Source organism: Bos indicus x Bos taurus, chromosome 9 (genome assembly GCF_003369695.1).
Source record: "Bos indicus x Bos taurus breed Angus x Brahman F1 hybrid chromosome 9, Bos_hybrid_MaternalHap_v2.0, whole genome shotgun sequence".
NCBI lineage: Eukaryota > Metazoa > Chordata > Mammalia > Artiodactyla > Bovidae > Bos > Bos indicus x Bos taurus.
Window position 1 is genome coordinate 67,826,350 of NC_040084.1, and position 25,111 is coordinate 67,851,460.

The 25,111-nt window shown below is 37.2% G+C and overlaps 1 protein-coding gene across 3 annotated transcripts in view; it reads right to left on the reverse strand.

The window, feature by feature from the left end:
• ARHGAP18 (Rho GTPase activating protein 18) overlaps nucleotides 1-25,111 on the reverse strand; it is a 202,681-nt gene that overhangs the window by 21,176 nt on the left and 156,394 nt on the right. For 2 of the 3 annotated variants that reach the window (XM_027551504.1, XM_027551503.1), the window contains exons 6-10: nucleotides 17,283-17,448; nucleotides 15,044-15,135; nucleotides 10,359-10,436; nucleotides 5,781-5,940; nucleotides 3,304-3,386 (exon numbers count right to left, since the gene is read on the reverse strand). In XM_027551504.1, coding sequence (XP_027407305.1) covers nucleotides 3,304-3,386; nucleotides 5,781-5,940; nucleotides 10,359-10,436; nucleotides 15,044-15,135; nucleotides 17,283-17,448 — 579 coding nt within the window. The remainder of the gene's footprint in view (nucleotides 1-3,303; nucleotides 3,387-5,780; nucleotides 5,941-10,358; nucleotides 10,437-15,043; nucleotides 15,136-17,282; nucleotides 17,449-25,111) is intronic. The other variant, XM_027551506.1, reaches the window with a different exon arrangement.

The following is a 25,111-nucleotide window of genomic DNA, read 5'->3' on the forward strand; positions in this document are numbered from 1 at the left end:
TTGTTTCTGAACTCTTAACTATTAAAAGAAGCATGTTTTCATATTTAGCCTAAAATTCCTACGTAAAAAAGGCCAAATAAACTATGCCAAAATGGAAAAACAACAACAACAACAAAAAAAAAACTGTTCTTCTCTCACAAAATTTTGAGGGAAAAAAAATTCCTATAAGCTCTAAAAGCTTGATCTTGAATCCAGTTTAGCTGTTATATAGACCCTCAAAGTTTGAAACAAACTAAAGTCATAGCCTTACTATCTAACAATGAGATTCATGTATCTAATTTTTGATCCAGTGCTCAGAAAGTTAAACTGTAATCCAAGAATAAGCTTATGTAGAAACAATACCATCTCAAATGAGGACAAAAGATTAATTGGTAAGGTTTGGAAAAAGTATTTAATTTTGTTCCAGAGACCAGAATAATTATTCAGGGAACAGTGTCTTACTTTACAAGCATAAATTACAGAGTTTAGGTAATAAACCACTTAAAGGTAGTGTGCATAATGCAATAAAGTTAATCAAAATACTACTATCAGGATATTAGAATGTTATGTGTATAGACATAAAATTAATAAAATGTTAGCCTAGGCTTTGCTGAAAGAACGTCATCTTCGGATGTATTGTCACTATATCTGATCTATAAGAGCTCCCTTTTCTTAAAAGTATCTATCACCAGGACTTCCCTGGGTCCAGTGTTTAAGACTCCACACTTCCAATGCAGGGGGTATAGGTTCGATCCCTAGTCAGAGAACTAAGATCCCACATGTGGCAGAGTACGGCCGAAAAAAAAAAGTATCTATCACCAGTCTGGTGTTATATAAATGTCACTGGGCCCACTCTCTGAAAACTCAGTTTGAGTCTCATTACAGTTAGTTACTAATCAGCTCTGTGTGATCTTAGGGTAAACCTTTTGACATCCCGTTCCTTAAAGTCTTCTTATTCATAAAATGGGAATACTAATTTCCTAGCCTGCCAAGATTAAGCAACAAAATATATACAATGAATTTGCTGAAACTACAAAAAAGATAAATGCTTGTCAATAATAACATTAACATGGATTCCCCACTGTTAACATTAGTCTTTGTTATTCCTCCAAGTCAAAGGTAGGTTTGATCACTAGTCCAAATGCACATAATCCAAGGTTAAAAAAAAAATCCTGGTCAACAAGTTCCCTAAAGACATCTGTTGTCTTAGATTTAAACTAGGATATAGGGTTTAATATGGTCCCTCCAAACCCTTAGATGTGCTGTACAAATTGGCTATACAAGTCATGTATATGATCCTATCCCTCCAAATGGCAACAGAAAGAGTGGCAAAATTGGAAAAATTGAGGAAGTTTGCATTAAGCTTCCTGAAGTCATCTTGTGATGACGTTTCCCTTCTCTTTTAGAGAACTACATTTAAATGGTTTATTCTCTTGTATGCATGCTATACTTGTTTCAGCATTTCTGGTATTAGACATGTTGGTGAAACCTTTATCAGATCTGGCTAATTAAACTACTAAAGCTTAAGTAAATTAGTAAAACTGTTTGGCAATTTCCAATTTTTTACCCCAAGAAAGTATTTCCAACTTACTTATACAATTGTACTCCAGTAACTTTATGTCCTAAAAGTAAAACTAAAATTGAAAACAAAAAAACAAAAAAAACACTCTTAAACAGATTTTGTCTTAAAAGAATGTGCCTGGGGTTTAAAGGCAAAATCCAAGAATGAGTTCTGGGCCAACCTTGCCCAATAGTAACCATATTGGAATAAGTGTTTCCTCCACTGCTAGTTGAACTCTTTTGAAAGTAGGCATATTTTAAGTACCTCATGTGTCTTTCTATTTCCATTTTATACTGGCCGTTCACAGGGCCATCACACAGATAGGCACCTTTATGTGAATGAGAAAAAAAATGGACTAAATTCCTCTTTCTGGGTAGTTGATGAACTATGACAAGGCATGGCTGACAAGCAGAGCACAGACTGAAAATCAGTCCCCACCTCGTCCTGGACCCGACGTCCCCATTTTAGCCACAGTCTACCCACCCATACACAGCAGCCTTGGTCACATGATGCTTGAATACAACCCTTCCTGGAGCTGGCCTCTGTCTCCAAAACCAAACCAAACCTATTCTCAGCTACTCACAAAGTTAATCAGTGAAGCGAAAGATTATTTTCTGACTTAGTAAAGGGAACAACTCATTGGAAGTTCTCTTGCAGCGATGTAACGTTTTATTCCAGCAATCCTCATCAACTGCTTCAGGCAGAAAAGTTGAGTATTGACATTTATTCCAAGGGCAGGGAATTTGCTCACCTGGTTTCAGTTCAAGGAGTCTTAATGAGGTACAGAAAAACATTTCCAAGGTTTACCAACTGGTGGTTTTGTTTTCTCGACAGGAAATTTTTTGACGTGATTCTTTCTCATTTTAAATATAAGGAACTATAGGGGGTAAATGGGCAAGGGCTGCACCCTTACTTGTATAAAAAAAACTTTTACTTGTATAAAAAAACTGTTACTTTTTAAGGTAACAGTAAAACATAAGGTAGATGTGCTTTCTAAATTATATTAAAAAATTTTTTTCTAAGAGTTTATAATTAAACCTTTTTTTTTTAAATTAAACCTTTTTTAACTACTCTAAAATTTTTTGCCATTAAGGAAAACTAATCAATGTGGAACAATCCACTGATTATTATGAAAGCCTCTGATGATACATAATAAATGGTATTTAATCATATGACTATCAGACCAAATCATTGTGAAATGATGATATAGATCAGAAACTCAGGGTAAGCCCTTAGAGAAATGACTAGAACTTGAGTTGGTGTATCTTTTGACTAATCAAATATTTCAAGTTCATCATTATGACTTATTTCAAACTCTACTGCTTGGAACTACAAACATATGTAACATCTTTAGGCAGCAATGGGCTATATTTGGTGAACTTTAGGAGTTCCTTTTTAAACATTCAATTTTTACCTTACTAGTACATGCTCACTAAATAAAACTGGAAAATACAGGAATAATAGAAAAAAAAATACATTCATGTTTTTATTAACAAATGAACCTCAATCACCTGTAGAAGAAATGTTACAGTTGAAAAAAAGACCAAAAAAATTTTAAAAACCTAATGATACTATTAACATGACTAACCTGGGTAATAAATTAATAAAGAGTTAACGACTTTCATCATCTCTCCTTAAAAATAGGTCTTCACTTTATAGACAACTACTAACATTTCCACAATAACATTATTTTGTTTTGCCACAAATAATGAAAAATGACTCGTAGTTCTGAGGGATATTTAGCGTAAATGAAACCAGCTGACCTTGAGTGTGTCTCTGTTTGCATCAGGCAGGAGGATGACAAGAAGGTTCAAAGCCTGTAGTTGTTGCTTTCTGGTTGGAAGATCTGCAGACAGATTAAATACATCTGAATGCTTGCCTTTACCAAATACTTCTCTTTACTTTCTTTGTCTGTTTTGCAAGAAAAAAGTTATTTGGCATAAACATCACTGTGAAATGTGAGACACAATGAGTGAGCAGTAAGCCTTGTTGAGAGTGTGTGTGGGGGAGATCAGGAGAAGCAGCTGTTAAAGTAGAGCTTTCTCTTTCTCGGAATGCTCACTTCCAACTGTGAGCGTATGACGGCAGCCTTATGTTTGCAGACACACAACAGTGCTTTGGAAATAATTTTAACTTCTGCATGATAATTATTCCCCAATTAAAAAGCAGAGGAGATTGGACCTTTTATAATACAGTGTCAGAGTGCACCTGTAACGGTGAAGCTTCTTTTCATGGTGAGTGAACAAATTATGTGATGTCCATAGTTAAAAGCCTATCAATTCCAACAGGAATATGTAAAACAAAGCCTGGAACACAAAAAGTGCTCGATAAATATTTGTGGAAAGAATAAGAAAACCAATCAGCAATGAGAGAGTTGAAGAGGTACATTATTATTATTGATATTTCCTATTTTCAGTTCCCCCACCCCAATAAGTAATACTCGTGGATATCTGGAATCATTCTTGCTTTTACTTCTTGGGGATAAATTTGGTCCTTCAATCCATATCTAAGGACTATATATGCAAAATAGCACAACTTAACCATTAAAAAAATATTTTAAATGACAATTTCAATACTTCCCTAAAAATTCTGAATAAATGATATGATGATATCATTTATGATATCCCTATCCTTAAATGAGATAAGCCATGGGAAACATCTCAATACGACATGCTTTAAGAATAGCTTGGAACATAATGGAATAATATTCAGTCATAAAAAAAATCTGGCCATTTTCAACAACATGGATGAACCTTGACTGCATTATGCTAAGTGAAATAAGATGGAGAAAGACAAATATCTTATGATCTCACTTATATATAGAATCTAAAACAAAAACAGCTCACATATATACAGAGAACAGGTTAGTGGAACAATGTGAACCACCATAGGTATCGGGGTCAGGAGGGGAAATGGCTAAAGGCAGACAAAAAGTACAAACTTCCAATTACAAAATAAGTCAGTCTCAGGGAAATAATGCAAGCATGGCAGCTACGGCTTTCCAGGTGGCTCAGTGGTAAAAGCATTCACCTGCCGATGCAGGGGCCGCAGGAGACACGGGTTTGTTCCCTGGGTCAGAAAGAGCCCCTGGAGGAGGGCATGGCAATCCACTCCTTGTTGCCTGGAGAATCCCTTGGACAGAGGAGTCTGGTGGACCACAGTCCATAGCGTAGCAAAGAGTAAGACACAACTGAGTGACTATGCATCAGACTATGTGTGGCAACTATAGTTACTACTACTCTATTACATACTTTAAAGTTACTAAGAGTAGATCTTTAAAGTTCTCATTACAAGAAAACATTTTTCTATAATTATGAACGGTTACAGATGTTAAGTAGACATTATGATGATCACTTTGCAATGCATGCAAATAACAAATATTGTACATGTGAAACTACTATAATATTATATGCCAATATACTTCAATTAAAAAAAAGAACAGCCTGGAAAAGTTCTGGTTGACACTGCAGTCAGTGCAGCATAATCATTAACAGTGCTTCTCTTTCACTCTCAAAAGTGTCCCAATTTGGAACTTAAAGTCTGGCTTGGTCACTAGAATGTGGTGACAGCATTTTCCCTTTTTTGATGGTCTCTATGACTAAAAGGGATAATTATGCCAGTACATGAACCTCATCAGATCTCTCTGTTCACTGGAAAGGAATTGAGAACTATTCAAGACGTTAATTTGGAGCCTGCCCAAGACCACAAAATGGAAAGACATAAGAAATCTGTTGCCCCCCGACCAATGAAGCAGTCAAATGATTTGCTCCATGTTTCTGCATGACAATTTCAGAAGCTAATTTTTCAGGAAATAATCACAGACTCTGTCACATCTCCTTGTGCTTTTATGATAACTGTTAATCCACAGCTTCTCCAGTAAGTGTTGCTTTTAACACTTGGCAAGAAAAATGTATCAGAGAGCTTACGTGATTCATTCTATTAAAAAATAAATGTGACGTTTCCAGCTTTTAATATAAAATACATACACTGTATTGCTTAAAGGGCACGTAATTAATCCACACCTGAAGAGATACAGATAGATCTGTTATCTATTTACTCCTAGATGTATATTTATAAAGGAAAAGAAAACGAGTGGCATTTTTTTACTCACTGACATCAATGAGTCAGTGTGTCTACCCAAATATATCTGGTTATATTCTTCACAAAGCAAAATGTCATTAAAGCAATTAATATGGATGGCACTGACTCAACGATTGCTTCAAAGAGGGGTGGCACTTACTCTGGACAGCCTGGAAAGCTTTGAGATATTCTACACTGAGCAGTGGCTGGGGCAGCTCCCGGATAAAGAGCTTCAGCAGGCTGGCGGCATCATGCTGCTTGACACTTTCCCAATTAAAAGTCCCTTCATAGAACTTTGCTTCTAGTTCTTGGCAAAGATTCTGAAAGGCAGAAGAGAGAAAGGGGGAAAAAAAAAAAGCTACCAGTAAGTTGATTTATTTTTCCTTGCTGAGACTGATATACTTCCCACTTCAGAAGAGATACTACCCTTTTGTGGCTTTTTATTATTTGTTTTAATATTTATTTATTAATTTGGTTGCATAGGGTCTTTCGTTGCGGTGTGGAGGCTCTCTAGCTGTGGCTGGCAAGCTTAGCTGCCCACGACATGGGGGATCTTAGTTCCCCAACCTGCGTCCTCTGCACTGCAAGGCTGGTTCTTAACCACCAGGCCACCAGGGAAGTCTCAAGATGTTACTTTTTTGAAAAGACATCTGAAACTACTAAAGGCCAACACTTCTCTATTACTCAGAAAAATATTCCTTCTCCTACCTCAAGCGTAATTCATCAATGAAAATGATAGATAAGGTCTAGAATTCCAAGACTTTACACATTTTCCAGGATAGGCAAAAAACCTTAAGCAGTAGAGGCTGAAATAAAAGAACAGTTAAAACAGACTTTACACTTGGGGGCTTTACTTAGATACTATAATTTTTCACCAACTTTTAAAAAATTATTTAAAGAAAAAGTCTGTGCTTTATTTAGAAGTGTACATTATGTAACAAAATACTTAATCAATCTATGGACCTAAAGCAAAAGGCCACCTCTGATTAGTCACCTCTGGAAAATGGAAAACCAAATTCCAAAGCAAATGAGGTACGAAAAATACCCCATCTTAAACGTGTAGGCTGTCAGTGACCCAGCCATCCTGCTGCCAGCTGCAAAAAACAGCTGGAGTCCTTGTGGAATTAGAAGTACCTAATTCATTTACCTCAAGGACTCCACAAAATCTGCCAGGCAAATTATTAATAATAAATCAGTTTTGTTTCATAATTACTATTTTCTATATGCTTTTTTACTGTGGCATAAATCCGATTATGTTAGAAACCCTTCCAAGTTTCTGTCACTCCCTTCTAATATTTGAAACTGTTCTCCCAAGAAATGTTGTTTTTCCTATAAGGTAAATTTATTACACTTTCTCTTCCCAACACAATTCCATCCTCTACCCTACTTATTTTTTGTAATTGGTGAAATACACAAAGGCAAACCTAGAAATGGGGGGAAAGAAAGGTGAGAGGAGAGAGGGATGAAAGAAAGGAGAGGGGAAGGAGATGGGGAGGAAGGGAGGGAAGGAAAGAAGGCCTGCGGAAGAGGGATAAAGGGTGCGAGAGAACGAAGAAGAGGGAAAAGAGAGGAGGAGGAGAAAGGGATGGAATGGGAGGGAGAGTCCAAGAAATTTGGTGGGGAAGGGATGACAACCCTAAATTTTGCATGTCATCTTTACATTATGTACAAAACAGAGACCAGGTGCCGTATCATTCAGTCTGTGATAAAAGGCTGTGTTGAGCCAGCTGAATCTACTTCATTGACTTCTAAGAAGTTACATATAGTTGAATATACTCCTCTGCCAGCGATCTGGCCAAAATGTGAAATCCACATTACATCCATCTTTGTGAACTAAGGCTTCCCTGGTGGCTCAGAGGTTAAAGCATCTGCCTGCAAGGTGGGAGACCTGGGTTCGATCCCTGGGTCGGGAAGATCCCCTGGAGAAGGAAATGGCAACCCACTCCAGTATTCTTGCCTGGAGAATCCCATGGATGGAGAAGCCTGGTGGGCTACAGTCCACGGGGTAGCAAAGAGTCAGACACGACTGAGCGACTTAACTTTGTGTACTAAAGTAAACATGTTTATGACTCTCCTGAGTTGGCCATCACCTTTTGCTAATGTGGGACATGAACAGTGATGTGGAAACCAGTGTTCTTGCTAAGATGGGTAGAATGGAGTCATGTAACTGGCTTCTGAGGGACCCTTTCTCTGTTAGAGAATGTATTTCTCGACAGGACTCATCTCCCAATCACACACACTGTCCCTGACTGACTGGTGGTGAAACTGCCACTGCTACTGCTGCTACTGCTAAGTCGCTTCAGTCGTGTCCGACTCTGTGCGACCCCATAGACGGCAGCCCACTAGGCTCCCCATCCCTGGGATTCTCCAGGCAAGAACACTGGAGTGGGTTGCCATTTCCTTCTCCGATGCATGAAAGTGAAAAGTGAAAGTGAAGTCTCTCAGTTGTGCCCGACTCTTAGCGACCCCATGGACTGCAGCCTACCAGGCTCCTCCATTCATGGGATTTTCCAGGCAAGAGTACTGGAGTGGGGTGCCATTGCCTTCTCTGGAAACTGCCACAAGTGTTAACAAATGAAGTGAGTCGCTTAATCGTGTCCAACTCTTTGCAGCTCCCTGGACTGCAGCATGCCAGGCCTCCCTGTCCATCACCAACTCCCGGAGTTTATCCAAACTCATCCCCATTGAGTCGGTGATGCTATCCAACCATCTCATCCTATGCCGTCCCCTTCTTCTCCCACCTTCAATCTTTCCCAGCATCAGGGTCTTTTCAAATGGGTCAGCTTTTCGCATCAGGTGGCCACAGTATCGGAATTTTAGCTTCACCATCAGTCCTTCCAATGAACACTCAGGACTGATCTCCTTTAGGATGGACTGGTTGGATCTGCTTGCAGTCCAAGGAACTCTCAAGAGTCTTCTCCAACACCACAGTTCAAAAGCATCAATTCTTCGGCGCTCAGCTTTCTTCAGAGTCCAACTCTCACATCCATATATGACCACAGGAAAAACCATAGCCTTGACTAGACGGACCTATGCTGTCTAGGTTGCCATAAATGGAGTCACACACAGTCGGACATGACTGAAGCGACTTAGCAGCAGCAGCAGCAGCAGGTTGGTCATAACTTTCCTTCCAAGGAGTGTGTCTTTTAATTTCATGGCTGCAGTCACCATCGGCAGTGATTTTGGAGCCCCCAAAAATAAAGTCTGACATTGTTTCCACCGTTTCCCCATCTATTTGCCATGAAGTGATGGGACCAGATGCCATGATCTTAGTTTTCTGAATGTTGAGCTTTAAGCCAATTTTTTCACTCTCCTCTTTCACTTTCATCAAGAGGCTCTTTAGTTCCTCTTCACTTTCTGCCATAAGGGTGGTGTCATCTGAATATCTGAGGTTATTGATATTTCTACTGGTAATCTTGATTCCAGACTGTGCTTCATCCAGCCGAGCGTTTCTCATGATTTATCAGGTTACTCAAATCCGATTAAACTGAGATCACAATGTGGTAAGAGCCATGTAAGCCGAAACTAGTGCTTTAAACTGAAGAAGCTTATCAAAATCAGCAAGTGATGCAAACTGTGGAATCTTTGCACAGACCTGGCATTGCCAAGGCCACAACTGGCTAGGAGAGTGTACACCAACCAAGAGTCATTTCTTCCTGATCTAGCTCTAAAGAGCTCATACAGAATACATCTTTAGGAGATGAACAGGGAATATCTCTTCCCTTTATCCTATTTTTTCTTGGATTTACAAATTCAGGAAGACAAACTATTGGATGTGGCCAGTGACTTGTGTTATCTTTTTAGAGCTAGAGCTGAATTTGGAGGATAAGGGTTAAGGAGGTTTTTAATGACTGATAATCAAAAAATTCCCTAGATAAGTTTTCCAGATAGAACTACAATTCCAAGTATGAAGTCCCCATTAAATGCAAATCCCTGGAGAGGCACATTCCATCTACATCATCTGCAGGGTAATTCTACTTAGACCAAGCATTCATTGGATACTGGATTCCCCAAAGCAGGAGTCAGGAACAGAGAAAGGAGGAGGACACACAGTATCCTAGGAAAGTGGGAAGGAAATATCATCTTGAGAAAAAAGAAAGAAGGGGAGTGAGAAAGGGGGTTCCAACTGGAAAGCCTGGGAATCCCCTTGACTCTTTCACAAGCCAGACTCAGGCTACCCTTGGATCCAGTGAGCCAAGGAACTGGGACAGCCAGGAGCGGTTAAGACAATCTCATTTTGCCAGCTCACTACGACTGATAATGTACGGAGACTAATGTCAAGTCCCCTACTCTGCCCACCTGGTGGAGTTTACCATCCTGCCCTTTAAAAAAGAAAAAGAAATAAATCTCACGCTGTTACTCATGCAGACTGTCAGCAGTCCCTTCTTAGTATTTTGACTCATCATGTTCTCTTTCCATCAGCAGGACAGAACTGCTCTTGTCTTCTGCTTGTTTACTTTTGTTCCTATTTTATATCTGCACAGTTGGAGAGTAAAATCATTTGCCTCTTTACTTATTACAGTATTGTTACTGGTAATAGGGTGATTTTGAAAAAAAAAGTCAAAATTTACAATCATAAGAGACTGTAGAGAAGCTAATATAAACTGAATGTTAAGATGTTTTTGTGTTTTTTCATCTTCTAAAATGGGAAGAAAGAGTGGGGAGGACAACTGAGCTTTGCAGATACAAAAAGTTTAATTAAACAAAGTTATTTACATGAGTAGAACCAAGAAATCACCTTGATTCGAACAGCAACTCCAGGGATTCTTAAGAGACCTTCGGTTTCCAAACCTCCCTCTTCAATGCGAGAAATCAGCTGTGTATAAACAGAAGGACATTCTGATTTTGGCATTTTAATAGGTACAGTCTCAAAGTTAACATCTCCTTCATACATAAATAAATAAAAATTGAATATAGTGACATGTTAACTGGATTTCACTAAGTTTTGAAAGCTGTGGCACAATCACTACTCATCTTTAAGCCAATATATCCCAAAACTTTGGTTGTAATTTGGAAAAAGTTGGGTCCTTTGGAACAAAAGTATATAGCTTCACAGAGCACCTGCAATATCCCGGATAAAGACTGACCCATGTTCACTGTTTAAAAGTAACTAAGATGATCCATTTCTTCTGCTTTTTCACAAACATACATTCTGCAATCAAATACATCTTATGAAATTACAGTATTTGCATATTTACACCTCCTTTTCAGTTTGTTCAAAGAAAAAATTGTTTATGATACGAAGGAAAAAAAAAAAAACTGCTTCCAAATATTCATTTTTAGGCTTTAAGCTTTTGGTGATAAACTTAAATTAAAAAACAGTTTTGGTACGGGGTTTCTAAATCATACCTGATGAATACACACAGATCTCTAAGTTTTTTTGTTTGTTTTAATAAGACAGAAACCCACAAGAATAAGAAAATGGAGAAATTTCAATGACATAACACTGGAAGCTAGGAAGTGGTCAGTTTCTTGGCAGAGACTTTCAATTGGAATATGCATTCCCTGGGCAGTACACAAAGGGTTTTTAGAGGGGTACTTGACTATTTTAGCTTCCCTGTGACTCAGCTGGTAAAGAATCCACCTGCAATGTGGGAGACCTGGGTTCACTCCCTAGGTTGGGAAGATCCCCTGGAGAAGGGAAAGGCTACCCACTCCAGTATTCTGGCCTGGAGAATTCCACGGACTGTATAGTCCATGAGGTCGCAAAGAGTCAGACACAACTGAGCAACTTTCACACTTGATTATTTTAAGGGCTTCCCTGGTGGCTCAGATGGTAAAAAATCCATCTGCATTGTGGGAGACCTGGGTTTGATCCCTGGATTGGGAAGATGCCCTGGAAAAGGGACTGACAACCCACTCCAGTATTCTTGCCTGGAAAATTCCATGGACCGAGGAGCGTGGCGGACTACAGTCCATGGGGTTGCATTACTGAGCGACTTTCACTTTTCACTGACTATTTCAAAAAATCAATTTCCTTGTTCTCAATTTAAATATAAGGAATTGCTAGCATCATATAGGCTTTCCTTACCATCCATTCCCCTCCTTTCACAATAGCCTTCTTCTAAAAGACAAACCTACTTTTCTCTCAGCCCCAAACTTACTATAATACCCTCTGCATACCCTGAGGCACAACATCTTCCAGACTGCCAAAACAGTATAAAATTTTAATTTTTTTTTTTCAGAGAAACCTCCTTAATGATTTACCAAGGCTTTATAAATAACATAAAGCTTACTATTTTCCCCATGCTTATAAAAATGTCTATTAGGAGCAAAGCATTGCATCATGAATGACGTCTTTTGACCTTTATCTAGATGTTCTCAAGTACGATTTATTATAGCACATAGACACTGGAAGAGGGCACAAATATCCTCCATGACCCCACCTCTTATATCCCTGGATTATGGCCAAAGTCTGTACTAATTTTGACTTAGTCAGGTAAGAACAAAGCAAAGAATAGTCTCCCAAGTAGTTATTATTGACTGAAAATAGAAGCACTGAATTTCAAAAATTCAACTGGAATGATTTTTGAGACATTTTTCAAGTTACACTGGATAAAAACTCATGGGGAAAAAAATCTTTAAATGAATTATTTTAGATTAGATGAACATTATTCAATAAAGTATTTAAAATTAAATATATCAAATAATACCATGTAACATTTATTCAACATACAAGCAATTTGTTTTATTTCATCTTATAAAATGTTTAAAATATTCTATTAACAAAAAATAAAATTGCATGCCAGTAGCTGGATCAAATTAATTTTTAGCAGTAAGACGAATTTTGCTTTTATTGAATACACAGGCAATACTGATGATTTCTAAATAACTGAACAAGAATAATTTTTGCATTTTTATGTTTTAATGTTTTTTATTATTCTCTAATGCTGAATACTAGCATTCAACAGAGAATGTATATATACACTGTCATTATTCTCACTATTTCTCACTTTGAGAATAACATATTTTAGCTACATTCTATTGTCATTGTTAAAATACAAATAATACTTTATTATGAAAATATGATTTACTAATTTGCCAGAATTTTGCCATAGATAAAAGTTAAGAATATTTCTATTTCTCCAGTGCTTTTGGGAATATGGTTTCAACAGTGTGTTTCTAAGGTGTGGGGTGGCGGGGGGGTGGAGTGGCATGGGGAACCAGATACAATTTATAGATATTAGATAAGCTTTGTTAAAGTCTCTTTAAGGTATATTTCTCAATAACTGAGAAAATATAATCTGTTAAGACTGATAATAAAAATTTTTGCAAATCAGTGGTTTTCAATTCTTTCATTTCAATAAAATTAAGGGAATACCTAATTGCATTGTCAGCTGATAAAAAAATACTTTTCGGAATAGATCACGGTGGTTTTTTTTGCTTATCATTCAGAGGGGATACAAACAGATGAGTGTTATCTAACAGAAAGCTCTATATATTCTCTTTTATTTAATATATGAACCCCAAATCTTTAAGGCTCTTATCCAAAGATTTCAAACTGGTGGGTAGTCTGAGTCTCTAAAAAGTCTGAAGAGACCAAAAATGTAAACTAACTAAATACGAAAACAATGTCAAGAGAAAATGATAGGGTACTGGATGCAATCCTGAGTCTGACCAGGAGGCAACACTGACTTCTGTTGGGACCAACGCTTGCTCTTAGCTGATGTGATAGTGAATCTGATGTGTCAACTGGGCTGGGCTAGAGTACCCAGCTATTTAGTCAAACACCAGTCTAGATGTTGCTGTGAAGGTGTTTTTTAGATGCGATTAACATGTAACCTGTAGACTTTGAGTAAAGCACTACTTTCCATAATGTGAGTGGGCCTCATCCAGTCAGCTGAAGGCTGTAAGAACCCAGACTGAGGTTCCCCAAAGCAGCACAATTCTGCCTCAAGACTGCAACACAGAAACCCCACAGGAGTTTCCGCCTGCAGAATTTGGACTCGACCCTGAAATGTTAACCCTTGCCTGTGTTTCCAGCTTGCTGTACATAATTCAGACTTGACAGGCCCCACAATTGCAGAAGCTAATTCTTTAACATATAATAAATCTCTCTCTCCCCCTGACCCCGAGAGAGAGACAGATGCTCAATAAATATTATTGAATAAGTGAATGAAGGAAAGCGTGTGTGTGTGTTTGTGTGTGTGTGTGTGTGTGTGTGGCTGCATGTATCTCTTTCTCTCTCCTCCTCCCCAACACACAGTCATTCCTTCATTTACTTAATAATATTTATTGAGCATCTCTCTCCCAAAGAGAGAGAGAAAGAGAAATCTCCTATTGGTGCTGTTTCTCTGAATAGCCCCAATATACTGGGAAAGGGTTCTACTGAGATCCATGCTTTGTCCATCCGCATAAGTAACTCACACCATTTACTGCCATTAAAAGAACTTGAATCTATGGTCTCCATTCATAAGCATCTCTCTGGTTATCACAGACATCACGAACTATCCACACAGACACAGGTTCTGCAGGCAATGACGAGAGGAAGCTGGTGAGTAGAACAAGCTGTCTACAACACAGTCCACCAGGAGAAAGAAACACTGAGACACAGGTTTGGATGTAATGGTGATTATGAGGAATGAAGAAATCAGAGCTTAGTATTAATAGGTAAGATAGTAAATGACTGGCTTAGAATAATGGAAGAATTGGTGCAAAGTAGATTAAGCTTAAGTATTAAATGGCTTTGTTGAGCCAAACAACTGAGAACATTACTACTGCCATTCTTGCTACCCATGAATTTTCAGAAACTGAGATGCCTGAGCTGTTGCAAAATCTGCGTCTTGGGTAGCCCACAACTGATGTGACTAGCCTTCCTCGGGGGTATTCCCTGTCTTTTATCCAATGTAATCTGTGTTTCTGAACAATGATGGCTCAGAGGTTAGACTGAAACTTTTATATTGTCATAGATAATCCCCTTATGAATAATTGAGTGTTGGCTACACAAGTGACTTTATAGTTTAGCAATCATTTTCTAATTCTACTTTATGGTTTCTTTGCCTACTTTGGGAGAAGGCACTAGTAAATTAAATTGGACATCCTCACTGTAAATAGGAAAGCTTGGAAAATACATACAGGCATAAAATATTCATGAGGATTCAATTCCCTAGAAATTTACCAGCAGTCCCCACTCTTATGTATTATAGAATTGAAATCTCAATTATACAAAGCCAGCTAATATAAGACAGGAAAATGATGCCAGGTAATCACAGTTACAAGAAATAACACTGAAAGCATCACCATGAAATAAAAATTATGAGTCCTTGAAACAAATCTGTTTTCTGAATAGAAAAACCAAAGCATAAAATAAAAGAGCATATCAATTGGAAAACTATATTATAATAGTATGAATGCAAAAACAAAAACAAAACACCATTATCTCAAGTATGCTGTCTCCATGCTGACCCATTTGAGCCTACTTACTTTTTGAAATATCAAGGGTATTCGAGTTCCTGGTACTTTCTTCTGATCTTGTTCTAACAATACTGTCAATGGGACACAAAAAAGGCCAGAATCTGCAAAAACAACAACGAAATCTCTTCACTTTCATCAACCTATGAAATATCAATGCAAAAATGTTAAGGCACCAGATTCCCGATATTGTCATTCAATCAGACAACTATATCAAGCATCTAAGTGGGTGACATTGCCTACCAATTAGGTAAACACAACTTAATTGGAAAATTCTGGCTCCACCTTATAGAGCAATCTAGCAAGCAAAGACAACTGAACTAATGATTACAGATCATCACCAAAATAATTAGAAAAGTATAACTGTTACAAAAGAGAAATAGAGTGCTAGGGGAATAGGCAAAATATGCAAATAATTTACTAAATGTAATCAAATTAAAAGTTCTCACTTAAAGCAAATATCACTCATCTCTTTCATATTTAACTGACATGCAACATTCTATAATATAGCAAAGTGTAAATATTTGCTTTTTGGAAAATCAGCCAAGATTATGAGCTTGCTCTACAAATGTTCTTCTTTAGAGAACACAGTAGATACTTGGTCTTTGTGAATTTAAATTTGTTTTTTTATATATTTGGGAACAACTCCAGAAGACATGACAGGTAATAATTTATAATTTTTCTAAATTAAAATTATATGCTTTCAGTCTGATGTAAGTATAGCTTCTATCCAGCACCTCCTACCCCACACCCATCACTGAGTGAACAGTTACAACAAAAAAGTGTAACACACATCATCAGGGAGATATAAATCATCTGTGAACAAGAAAAGGGGGATTATCCCGTGATATGAAAACAGACATTGGAAACTGTGACATTCAGAATAATGTCAGTAACCTAGTAAATAACTTTTAGTTTAGGAATTAAGAAAAGCATAATCTTTAAGCATATCAAATTCTACTTTATAACATAAATATCTTAGATAAGATACAAAAATATAAAAAAGGTGGAAAGAAAATCTATTTTATTAATAGTGTTACTTTTAATGAGAATGGCTTAATATTTCTCTGTCTGGTAGGAGGCAATTCTGAGATAAAATTAAAAAGGCCTCTCTAAGTCACTCTGAAAGTCTTTAACAGTGAGTCACAACTTTTTTTTTTCACAATTATTTAAATTAAAATTTTATTTTTTATCTGGAGAAGACTTTGTGATGAGCTTTTGAAAAAGCATCTGAAGTCTTTATCCATAATGGACCTGTGGAAAACCAGAACTGTTTGACTCAGAAATTCACCATCACAAGCCTTAAGCTAAAATACTCACTCAAAGGAACTAAACACAGAACGGGGTCTTCTGGGGCCCAGCATGGCAGAGAGGACTTGAGGGAAGGTACACTTCAGTCCTACAGAGAAATTGCCTCTAAAACTTACATCAGGTGAATACTTGTCTTTGCTAACGTTACCATAGCAACTCAATAATCCCTATTCTTGGTTTTTCTTTAAGAGATATCTTTAAAGTTAAATGAGATGTCAGAGATTCCTAAATAGTATAGCTTTATCAACAGAAAATTAACTGGATTTTCAGATGAATAAAATCTTGGAAAAAAACAAGAACTGAGGAGGTGTTTGTTTTCTATCATATTATTAAAAAAAAAACAAAACAGCCTATTCATATAATGGGGAAAGCAAGCTGATTACAAAGAAAAAAAAAAACTATGCATACACAAGAGATGCACAATTTAGAGATATTATATGCCAAAATCACGTTATTGTCTTCAAAGAAGGAAGAATATTTTTTGCAAAACAGTTAAAAGTAGATTGTAAATGAACAAAGGGACATACTACTAACTGCCTGTGCATTTGCTATCAAATAAATAAAGCAAAAATAATCGATGAGAATTAACCATATTAATGTCAGTTGTCAAGATCCAGTCTTAGAAATAAGTATATGTACCAAATGTTGTTTTAAATACAGCTTTCAAAGGAGAGAGCATTTAAGAATCCTTGATAAGAATTTCCTTTTTTTTTCCATGGCAATTAAATATTTGATTATGCCTTTATCTTCTATAATATAGGAGACAGATTTATCAAATTACAAAGATTTTAGAATCCTAACTTTAGATGTATTCATGTGCGGATTATAGGCAATTTGTTATGTATGCATTTCCCACACCCCACAAAGGATACTTCTAAAAAGCCAAGCTCATTCTTACTAGCTCAGGAGTAAATCCAACTGGTTTTTGTTTCAAAATTACCTCTTGTTTTGATTTTCACAGCTTTCTGTTGTTTCAGTTCGATACCCAAGACATCATAGAGGGCAGTCAGCTCAATTAGGGCTAAATGGCAAACTTTCTTCATGTCCTGGGGCGCTAGGTCACCAATCCTGGTGGTGCCTGTTTTGTCTTTTGGCACTCTGTAAGTCTAAAATAAACATCATTAATGCAGTAAAGGTTTACAAGACCTAACCCCTTTTTAATGAAAGATGACAAAATTATAACTGTGAAAAGAATTCATTCTCAGAGTGGTGACAATGAAAGCCATGGAAGAATTTCTCCAGCCAGAATGAAGAGCAATCCTGTCTTAATGATGATCCCAAACCTGCAGGGAGTTAATATGTGAAGTATGACAGACAGCAGAACCAGACCATGTACTAGGAGTGTGAACATCAGCGGCCAAGAGGACAAAAGAGACAGTGAAACAAAAGGAGAAAACAAACAAACAAGTTAACTGACCTTTAAGAACCAAGAAAAAGTACAAGTCAAGACAAACTGTGAGGAGGAAGACACAGGAGGTGAGAGAAGAGTAGGAGTAACCACTAGTGCGTGCCAGGAACATTTTATCTACACTATTATTAATTGTCATATATATATATATAGTATGGCATTGTATTGATATAGATAATATTATATATTCAGATATATGATACCCAAATAAGGCAGGTACAAAAGGACTGTGCAGCACTGGAGAGAAGGGGAGAGCAGAGGGGAAACCAAAAGCAGGGACTTTAGAGCCACCATGTATCAGTCATCTAACTGCTAATTCGCTGTGTATGACTTCTGGCAATTCTTTAACCAATGCTTTTTATAAAATGGACATGCAAAAACCATATCCTAAAATAGCAGTTTTCAAAGTGAGGTCCAGGGAGCCATATAGGTACCCAATACTCTTTTCAAGGAATCTAAAGAGGTCAACTTCCACCTCCAGATGTTCAAGCTGGATTTAGAAAAGGCAGAGGAACCAGAGATCAAATTGCCAATATCTGTTGGATCATTGAAAAAGCAAGAGAATACTAGAAAACATCTACTTTTGCTTCATTGATTATGCCAAAGCCTTTGACTGTGTAGATCACAACAAACTGGAAAATTCTTCAAGAGATGGGAATACCAGACCACCTGACCTGCCTCCGGACAAATCTATATGCAGTTCAAGAAACAACAGTTAGAACCAGACATGGAAAAACAGACTGGTTCCAAATCAGGAAAGGAGTAGGTCAGGGCTGTATATTGTCACTCTGCTTATTTAACTTATAAGCAGAGTACATCAGGGGAAATGCAGGGCTGGACGAAGCACAAGCTGGAATCAAGATTGCCGGGAGAAATACCAATAACCTCAGATACGTAGATGACAGTACCCTTATGGCAGAAAGCAAAGGAGAACTAAAGAGCCTCTTGATGAAAGTGAAAGAGGAGAGTGAAAAAGTGGGCTTAAAATTCAACATTCAGAAAACAAAGATCATGGCATCCAGTCCCATCCCTTCATGGCAAGTAGATGGGGAAACAATGGAAAGAGTGAGAGACTTTATTTTCTTGGACTCCAAAATCACTGCAGATGGTGATTGCAGCCATGAAATTAAAAGACGCTTGCTCCTTGGAAGAAAAGCTATGACCAACCTAGACAGCATAGTAAAAAGCAGAGACATTACTTTGCCAACAAAGGTCCATCTAGTCAAAGTTATGGTTTTTCCAGTAGTCATGTATAGATGTGAGAGTTGGACTATAAAGAAAGCTGAGTGCAGAAGAACTGATGCTTTTGAACTCTGGTGTTGGAGAAGACTCTTGAGAGTCCCTTGGACTGCAAGGAAATCAAATTGGTCAGTCCCAAAGGAAATCAGCCCTTAATATTCATTGGAAGGACTGATGCTGAAGCTGAAACTCCAATACTTTGGCCACCCGATGTGAAGAACTGACTCATTGGAAAAGACCCTGATGCTGGGAAAGATTGAAGGCGGGAGGAGAAGGGGATGACAGAGGATGAGATGGTTGGATGGCATCACCGACTCAATGGACATGAGTTTGAGTAAACTCCGGGCATTGGTGATGGACAGCGAGGCCTGGTGTGCTGCAGTCCATGGGGTGGCAAAGAGTTGGACACGACTGAGCAACTGAACTGACTGAAGAGGTCAACACTATTTTAATAACACTAAGACATTATCTGCCTTTTTCACTCTTATTCTCTTATGGTGTACAGTGGAGTTTTTCAGAGTTTTTATAAGAAATGTGGTATTGCCAACAGACTGAACACAGAAGCAAATATGAGAATCCAAATGACATCAACTCAAGCCAGACATCAGAGAGTTGTGAAAACGTAAAACACCAATACAGTATATTAACGCATATATATGGAATTTAGAAAGATGGTAACGATGACCCTATAGGCAAGACAGCAAAAGTGACACAGATATAAAGAACAGACTTTTGGAGTCTGTGGGAGAAGCAAGGGTGAGATGATTTGAGAGAACAACATTGAAACGTGTGTATTACCATATGTGAAACAGATCACCAGTCCAAGTCTGAGGCGTGAAACAGGGCATGCAAAGTCAGTGCACTGGGACAACTCTGAGGGATGGGAAGGGGAGGGAGGTGGGAGGGGGGTTCAGGACGAGGGACACATGTACACCCATGGCTGGTTCATGTTAATGTATGGCAAAAACCACTACAATATTGTAAAGTAATTAGCCTCCAATTAAATTAAATAAATAAATAAAAACAAACAAAAATTTGCTTTGGAAAAATGACTATTTTTAATGAAGATATTATTTATGTTCCCCATAATATTATATTTTAAATGGATTAATGGTTTAAATTTTTTTCAATTTTCATTTATAATATGGGCTTCCTTGGTGGCTCAGATGGTAAAGAATCTGACTGCAATTTGTTTTAGAAAATACAACTTTTTCATAAAAATGTTATTTATGCTTACCATAATAATAAATTTTAAATGGATTAATAGTTTAAATTTTTCTATTTTAATTTATATCATGGTAAATATCCATAGATATAACTGCCATAAAGAAAAGCACCCCATGCTCCTCCCCACTACACAGACAGTACTTTTAATTAATCATCAAGAGAAACTATTCCTTAGACTACTTATTTATATTTCAGAGCTCAAGAGCACAGTCAGTGACCAACTTCCACAGAACTCAATCCAAAGAAATTCTTTACATTCCAAAATCACTTTGTACCAGCCTTCTTCATCTCCTCAGAGTCTTCCAAGGAATCATAGCTTCCGTAGAAATCTGTTTATGCCTTCTTTCTTAGGCCAGCCAGAGCAAACAGAGCTGCAACCTACAGGGAGACAGTGAATGCTCCAACAATACGAATCACAATTCCTGGCCAGAAGGCCATGCATCTGAGCTTTCACCAAAGCACTGCAAGGTGTGGCAGTTATTCTCCTCAACACCAATATCTGTCCTGACTGATTAGACAAAAGCTTTGTGAAGTCCTCAATAATTTTTTCAAGAGTCTGTAGGGGTTACAGGACCAAAATGTTTGAGAGTTACCATCCTAGAACATTTCCTAAAACCTACAACTTTTGGCAATTTAGCAGCTAATTCCTTTCAAGCAAACTCAACTCCAAGAGAGAATCTTCTATAGTTCATTGTAGAACCTTTGACAGAACCTTTAGAATCTGCTATATTCTCAAGAGAGTCCACTATAGGAGAAAAGAGATAATTCTTCTATTTTTGTGATACAGTTTCCCCATAAAAACATTAAAAGAACAACAGTATCCTTTTCATATTATTATGAAAAGATATTATTCATATTCAGCCTTAGTGAATTTTCAGCATAATTTCCAAGGTCAACAGTACAGTGCATAGGAGCTGAGAACATGCAGACAGGTATCAGTTTTTCTTTTAACTATTACTGCAAGGTAAGACAAAAATGGTAATACTCATTCTGATAAATAGTTTTTCGTTTTATCCTGCAAAAGTTCCAATAAGACAAGTATTATTACAGCATATTCTACATGGGGAAACTGAGGCTCATTAAGAGACTAAAGTGAAGTCAAAGTGTTAGTTGCTTAGTTGTTCTGACTCTGTTAAACCCCATAGTCTGCAGCCCTCCAGGCTCCTCTGTCCATGGGATTTCCCAGGCAAGAATACTGGAGTGGGTTGCTATTCTCTTCCCCAGGAGGTCTTCCTAAGCCAGGGATCAAACCCAGGTCTTCAGCACTGCAGGCAGATTCTTTACTGTCTGAGCCAATGTCCACATAGCCAGTGACATAAGGAGTCAAATTCAGATCTTTTAAATCCTAAATTCAGTAGTCATTCTGTTCTGCTCCACTTTCCTCATGCCCCGCAATAGGCAGGGAAGAATCTAGGTTGATCAGTATTGATGTATGATGTAGGACATGAAACCCTCAAGGACAGAAACCATGTCTTAATCACCTCTGTATGCCCACTGCCCCACAGCCCTGACACACTGCAGGTGTTCTGTCTCAGTGTATACAATGAATGAAGACACACACCCAACAGGGAGAAAAGCACAGAATCAAGCTCAGTGAGGGGTGGGGTCACTGGCTTGATGCTCCCCCAATTTCCTGTGATTTGTACTGAGCTTCATTTTCAAATCACACAAAACTATCCTCATTTTCTTCTCGCCTGGTCCAGAGTTCTGCTAATTGCTTTGTTTTCTGAAGGACTGAACCAATACTATTTACCAATCATTTATTTTAAAAAAGAAAAAAAAAAGTCCTACATGCTTCATTAAAATCAGTTGCATCTGGTCTAATAAGCCAAATACATGTAATATAATTATTTAAAGCATTACCCAAGGTAAATGTTTAAAGAAACCTGAAATATTATTCGTTCAAACATTTGATTTACCAAGCAATATGTCATGAGCTTTATTTATTTATTTATTTAACAATGTACTTAATGAAAGGAGTTAGTTCTTTATCCCAATGTTTAATTCATAGCAGGAGTTTTAAATATTTATGAAGTTTCATGTCATTTTTGTTTAGTTAATAGACTGGATGGTTCAGTTCGTTGGCTAAGAGAAGGCAGTGCAATTTCAGCAAAAGGAAAGCTCTTTACCTTTTGAAAAATGTGCTTTTAAAAGGGGAGTGAAATAAAATTTTTCAAAACATATAAGGTCATTGGCTCCCACGTGTCACCATAAATTAATCAGGCAACTCTCCCTGGGTGCACCCTCTTCTGTAAGCTTTGAAATATGAGGGGCCCGTTAGAAACCTTACCAGTAATGACATACTTGACTTTTTCACTCATCAAGTCACTCTAGCCTCAACTCTGAAAGCAAGAGAATCTACTCTTACTTGGTCAATTTCCACAGATGACTTCTTATCACCTGCTAGGAAATTCATTTCTTACCTAAGATTTTTCCATGTGTAAAATGTGATTTTATTAAAGTATTTCACTCACTGTCAACCTAGAGAACCTAGAACGTTTCTAGATAAATTAAATTTTAGGAAACTTTCAAATTTACAGTTTTTAAAAAGAGTTTTTAATGGCAAGGAATAATAATTTAAACTTTTCTTGACAATTCAAGATCATGATCCTACAGCTATCTCACACATTTGTACACAAACGTGTGTCTGTCTTAGGTTCTCATTCTCCTTACTCTATCCCAAACTAACATTTCTTTTACTGTCCTTCTGCTTCCTCCAAAGTTTCATTTTCTAGCAAACTCCCAACTTGGGCCTCCACGCAAGCCTGTGGCCTCCAGTATGCATAAAGCTTGGTTACAAGACAAGCAAAGTTGCCATAAAACATGAATTTACTTGAATTAAACATAATTCAGTAAGAATCCAAAATACACTGAATAAAGACAAGAACTAATACAGGCTTCACCATAGTTATCATTTCAATACTATGATCTTAAAAATTTCTAAATAAACTCTTATTGTTTTTAGTCTGCGAAGATAGGATAAAGGAGTGCTATTTCTCCTTTACTTATTTCTACAGTAGAGATGAACTCAACATACCAGAATCTTATTCATGTAACCTCCCAAGCTATCCTGAAGTTGTCAGTAGCATCAAAACAAGGACACGTCTAAGTTAAATGAACATATACCTTTAGGGCACATGTCATCAGGATCTTCCAGAAAAAATTCCAGCTTCAAAAGATTAGGCAGTGAAGCCAAGACTTACCATGCACCTCCTAATCTCTCTAACTATGAAAGGAGAATCATAATATCTATTTCATAGAGATCACTTGATAAATGAGCAAAGTAATTATACAGCATACTTTCTAAGATATTATGGGTACACAAAACACAATATGTAATAAGCTAAATTTTCATCCTAACACACATTAAAGTTATAAAACCTGATCTCCAAATTTAAGAGGAGAAATTTGAATCTGCTGAGAGATCATAAAGAATTAACAAAGACTGCTCAATGCCGTAAAAAAAAAGAAGCAAATACAAAATGAGGTCAACGAAGAACAACGTATTACATAAAACACACTGCTTATTCACAGAAGCAGAAGACCATGGAGTAGAAATGGAAATTAAGGTTTTATCTGCTTAGACTCTCACCTCAGAGTGAGGAATATAAATATTTACCTCACCAACCATGTTTATGACTTGTAGAAAGCTTACAGTATGCTTTCCAGAAGATATACAAATAAGTAAATGGTTGTATATATAAACTGATGCATATATACATAAATAAATTCATGGGTACACTGACAATAATTATCAAAAGCATGGCATCTTAACAGTTTAAAAAACGATTTTATACATTTTATTACTGTAAGTTTGAAAACAGGATAGCGCTAACAGTAAAGCTAGATATGAGCTAGACCCCAAAGGATGGGTTAAGGATGATAAACAGAGAACAACAGAGGGGTAGAAATGGGAAGGTCACTTTAAGCTTGAGGCAAAACATGAATAAAATCTAGAAAGTAGGTGAGCAAAAATCAGTTTGTTAGGCAGAGAATAAAGTGAGAGAGGAAGTTTTGTCTTTAAGTTTCTGAAGTAGAAATGAATTCCTTTTATATTCCACTGTTTGAATCAACAACTTAAAAGTTAACAGTGTCTTCATCTTGTTTAATTAGACTACTTTCACTTAACCTCCCTTCCATCTGTTGAGATATAGAAGACCATCACTGTCATTTACTTATCTGTCACACAGTGTGGCATGTGGGAACTTAGTTCCCAGATCAGTGATCAAACTCACGCCCCCTGCAATGGAGAAGACTATTACTTGTAAAAGATACTTTTGCTAAGGATGGGCTGGGAGCCTGATTTATCTCTTTAGGCCACATGACGCATACTCCTTTACTTTTCCCACTAGGCATGAAAATAGATCCTTAAAAATTTTTGATAAAGCCTGGAAACAACCTAGAAGCCCATTGTCAGATGACTGGTTGAATAAATTGTGATAGAGCTTCATAACATGGCACAACATATAAATAAAAAAGAATGAAAGATATTTTTCTATGCTACTATGGAGTGAACTCCAGGACATACTGCCAAGTCTAAGTAAATAATCAAGAGTGTATCTATCTAAGAATGGAAGGATAAACCATAAAATTAAAATAAAAAGAAATTGACCTGTAATGTAAATTAACCTGTAAAGGGGAGGGAGAGAAGAGGGTGATGCCTCAAGAATGGAAGTGAGACTTCTAATACACCTTGTTTTTAATTATGACCTTTGGACCACTTAGATAATTCACATGTTTACAAAACACAATTAAGTTTCAACAAAGCAATCCCTAAACATTCAATAGAAAATGAAATTAACCAACTGGGTATGCAGTGAGTGGCATAACCATATGGAGAATAACTATCCTAAACAACCTGAAGCAGACTAATTTGATTATTACAGTCCTTTTGG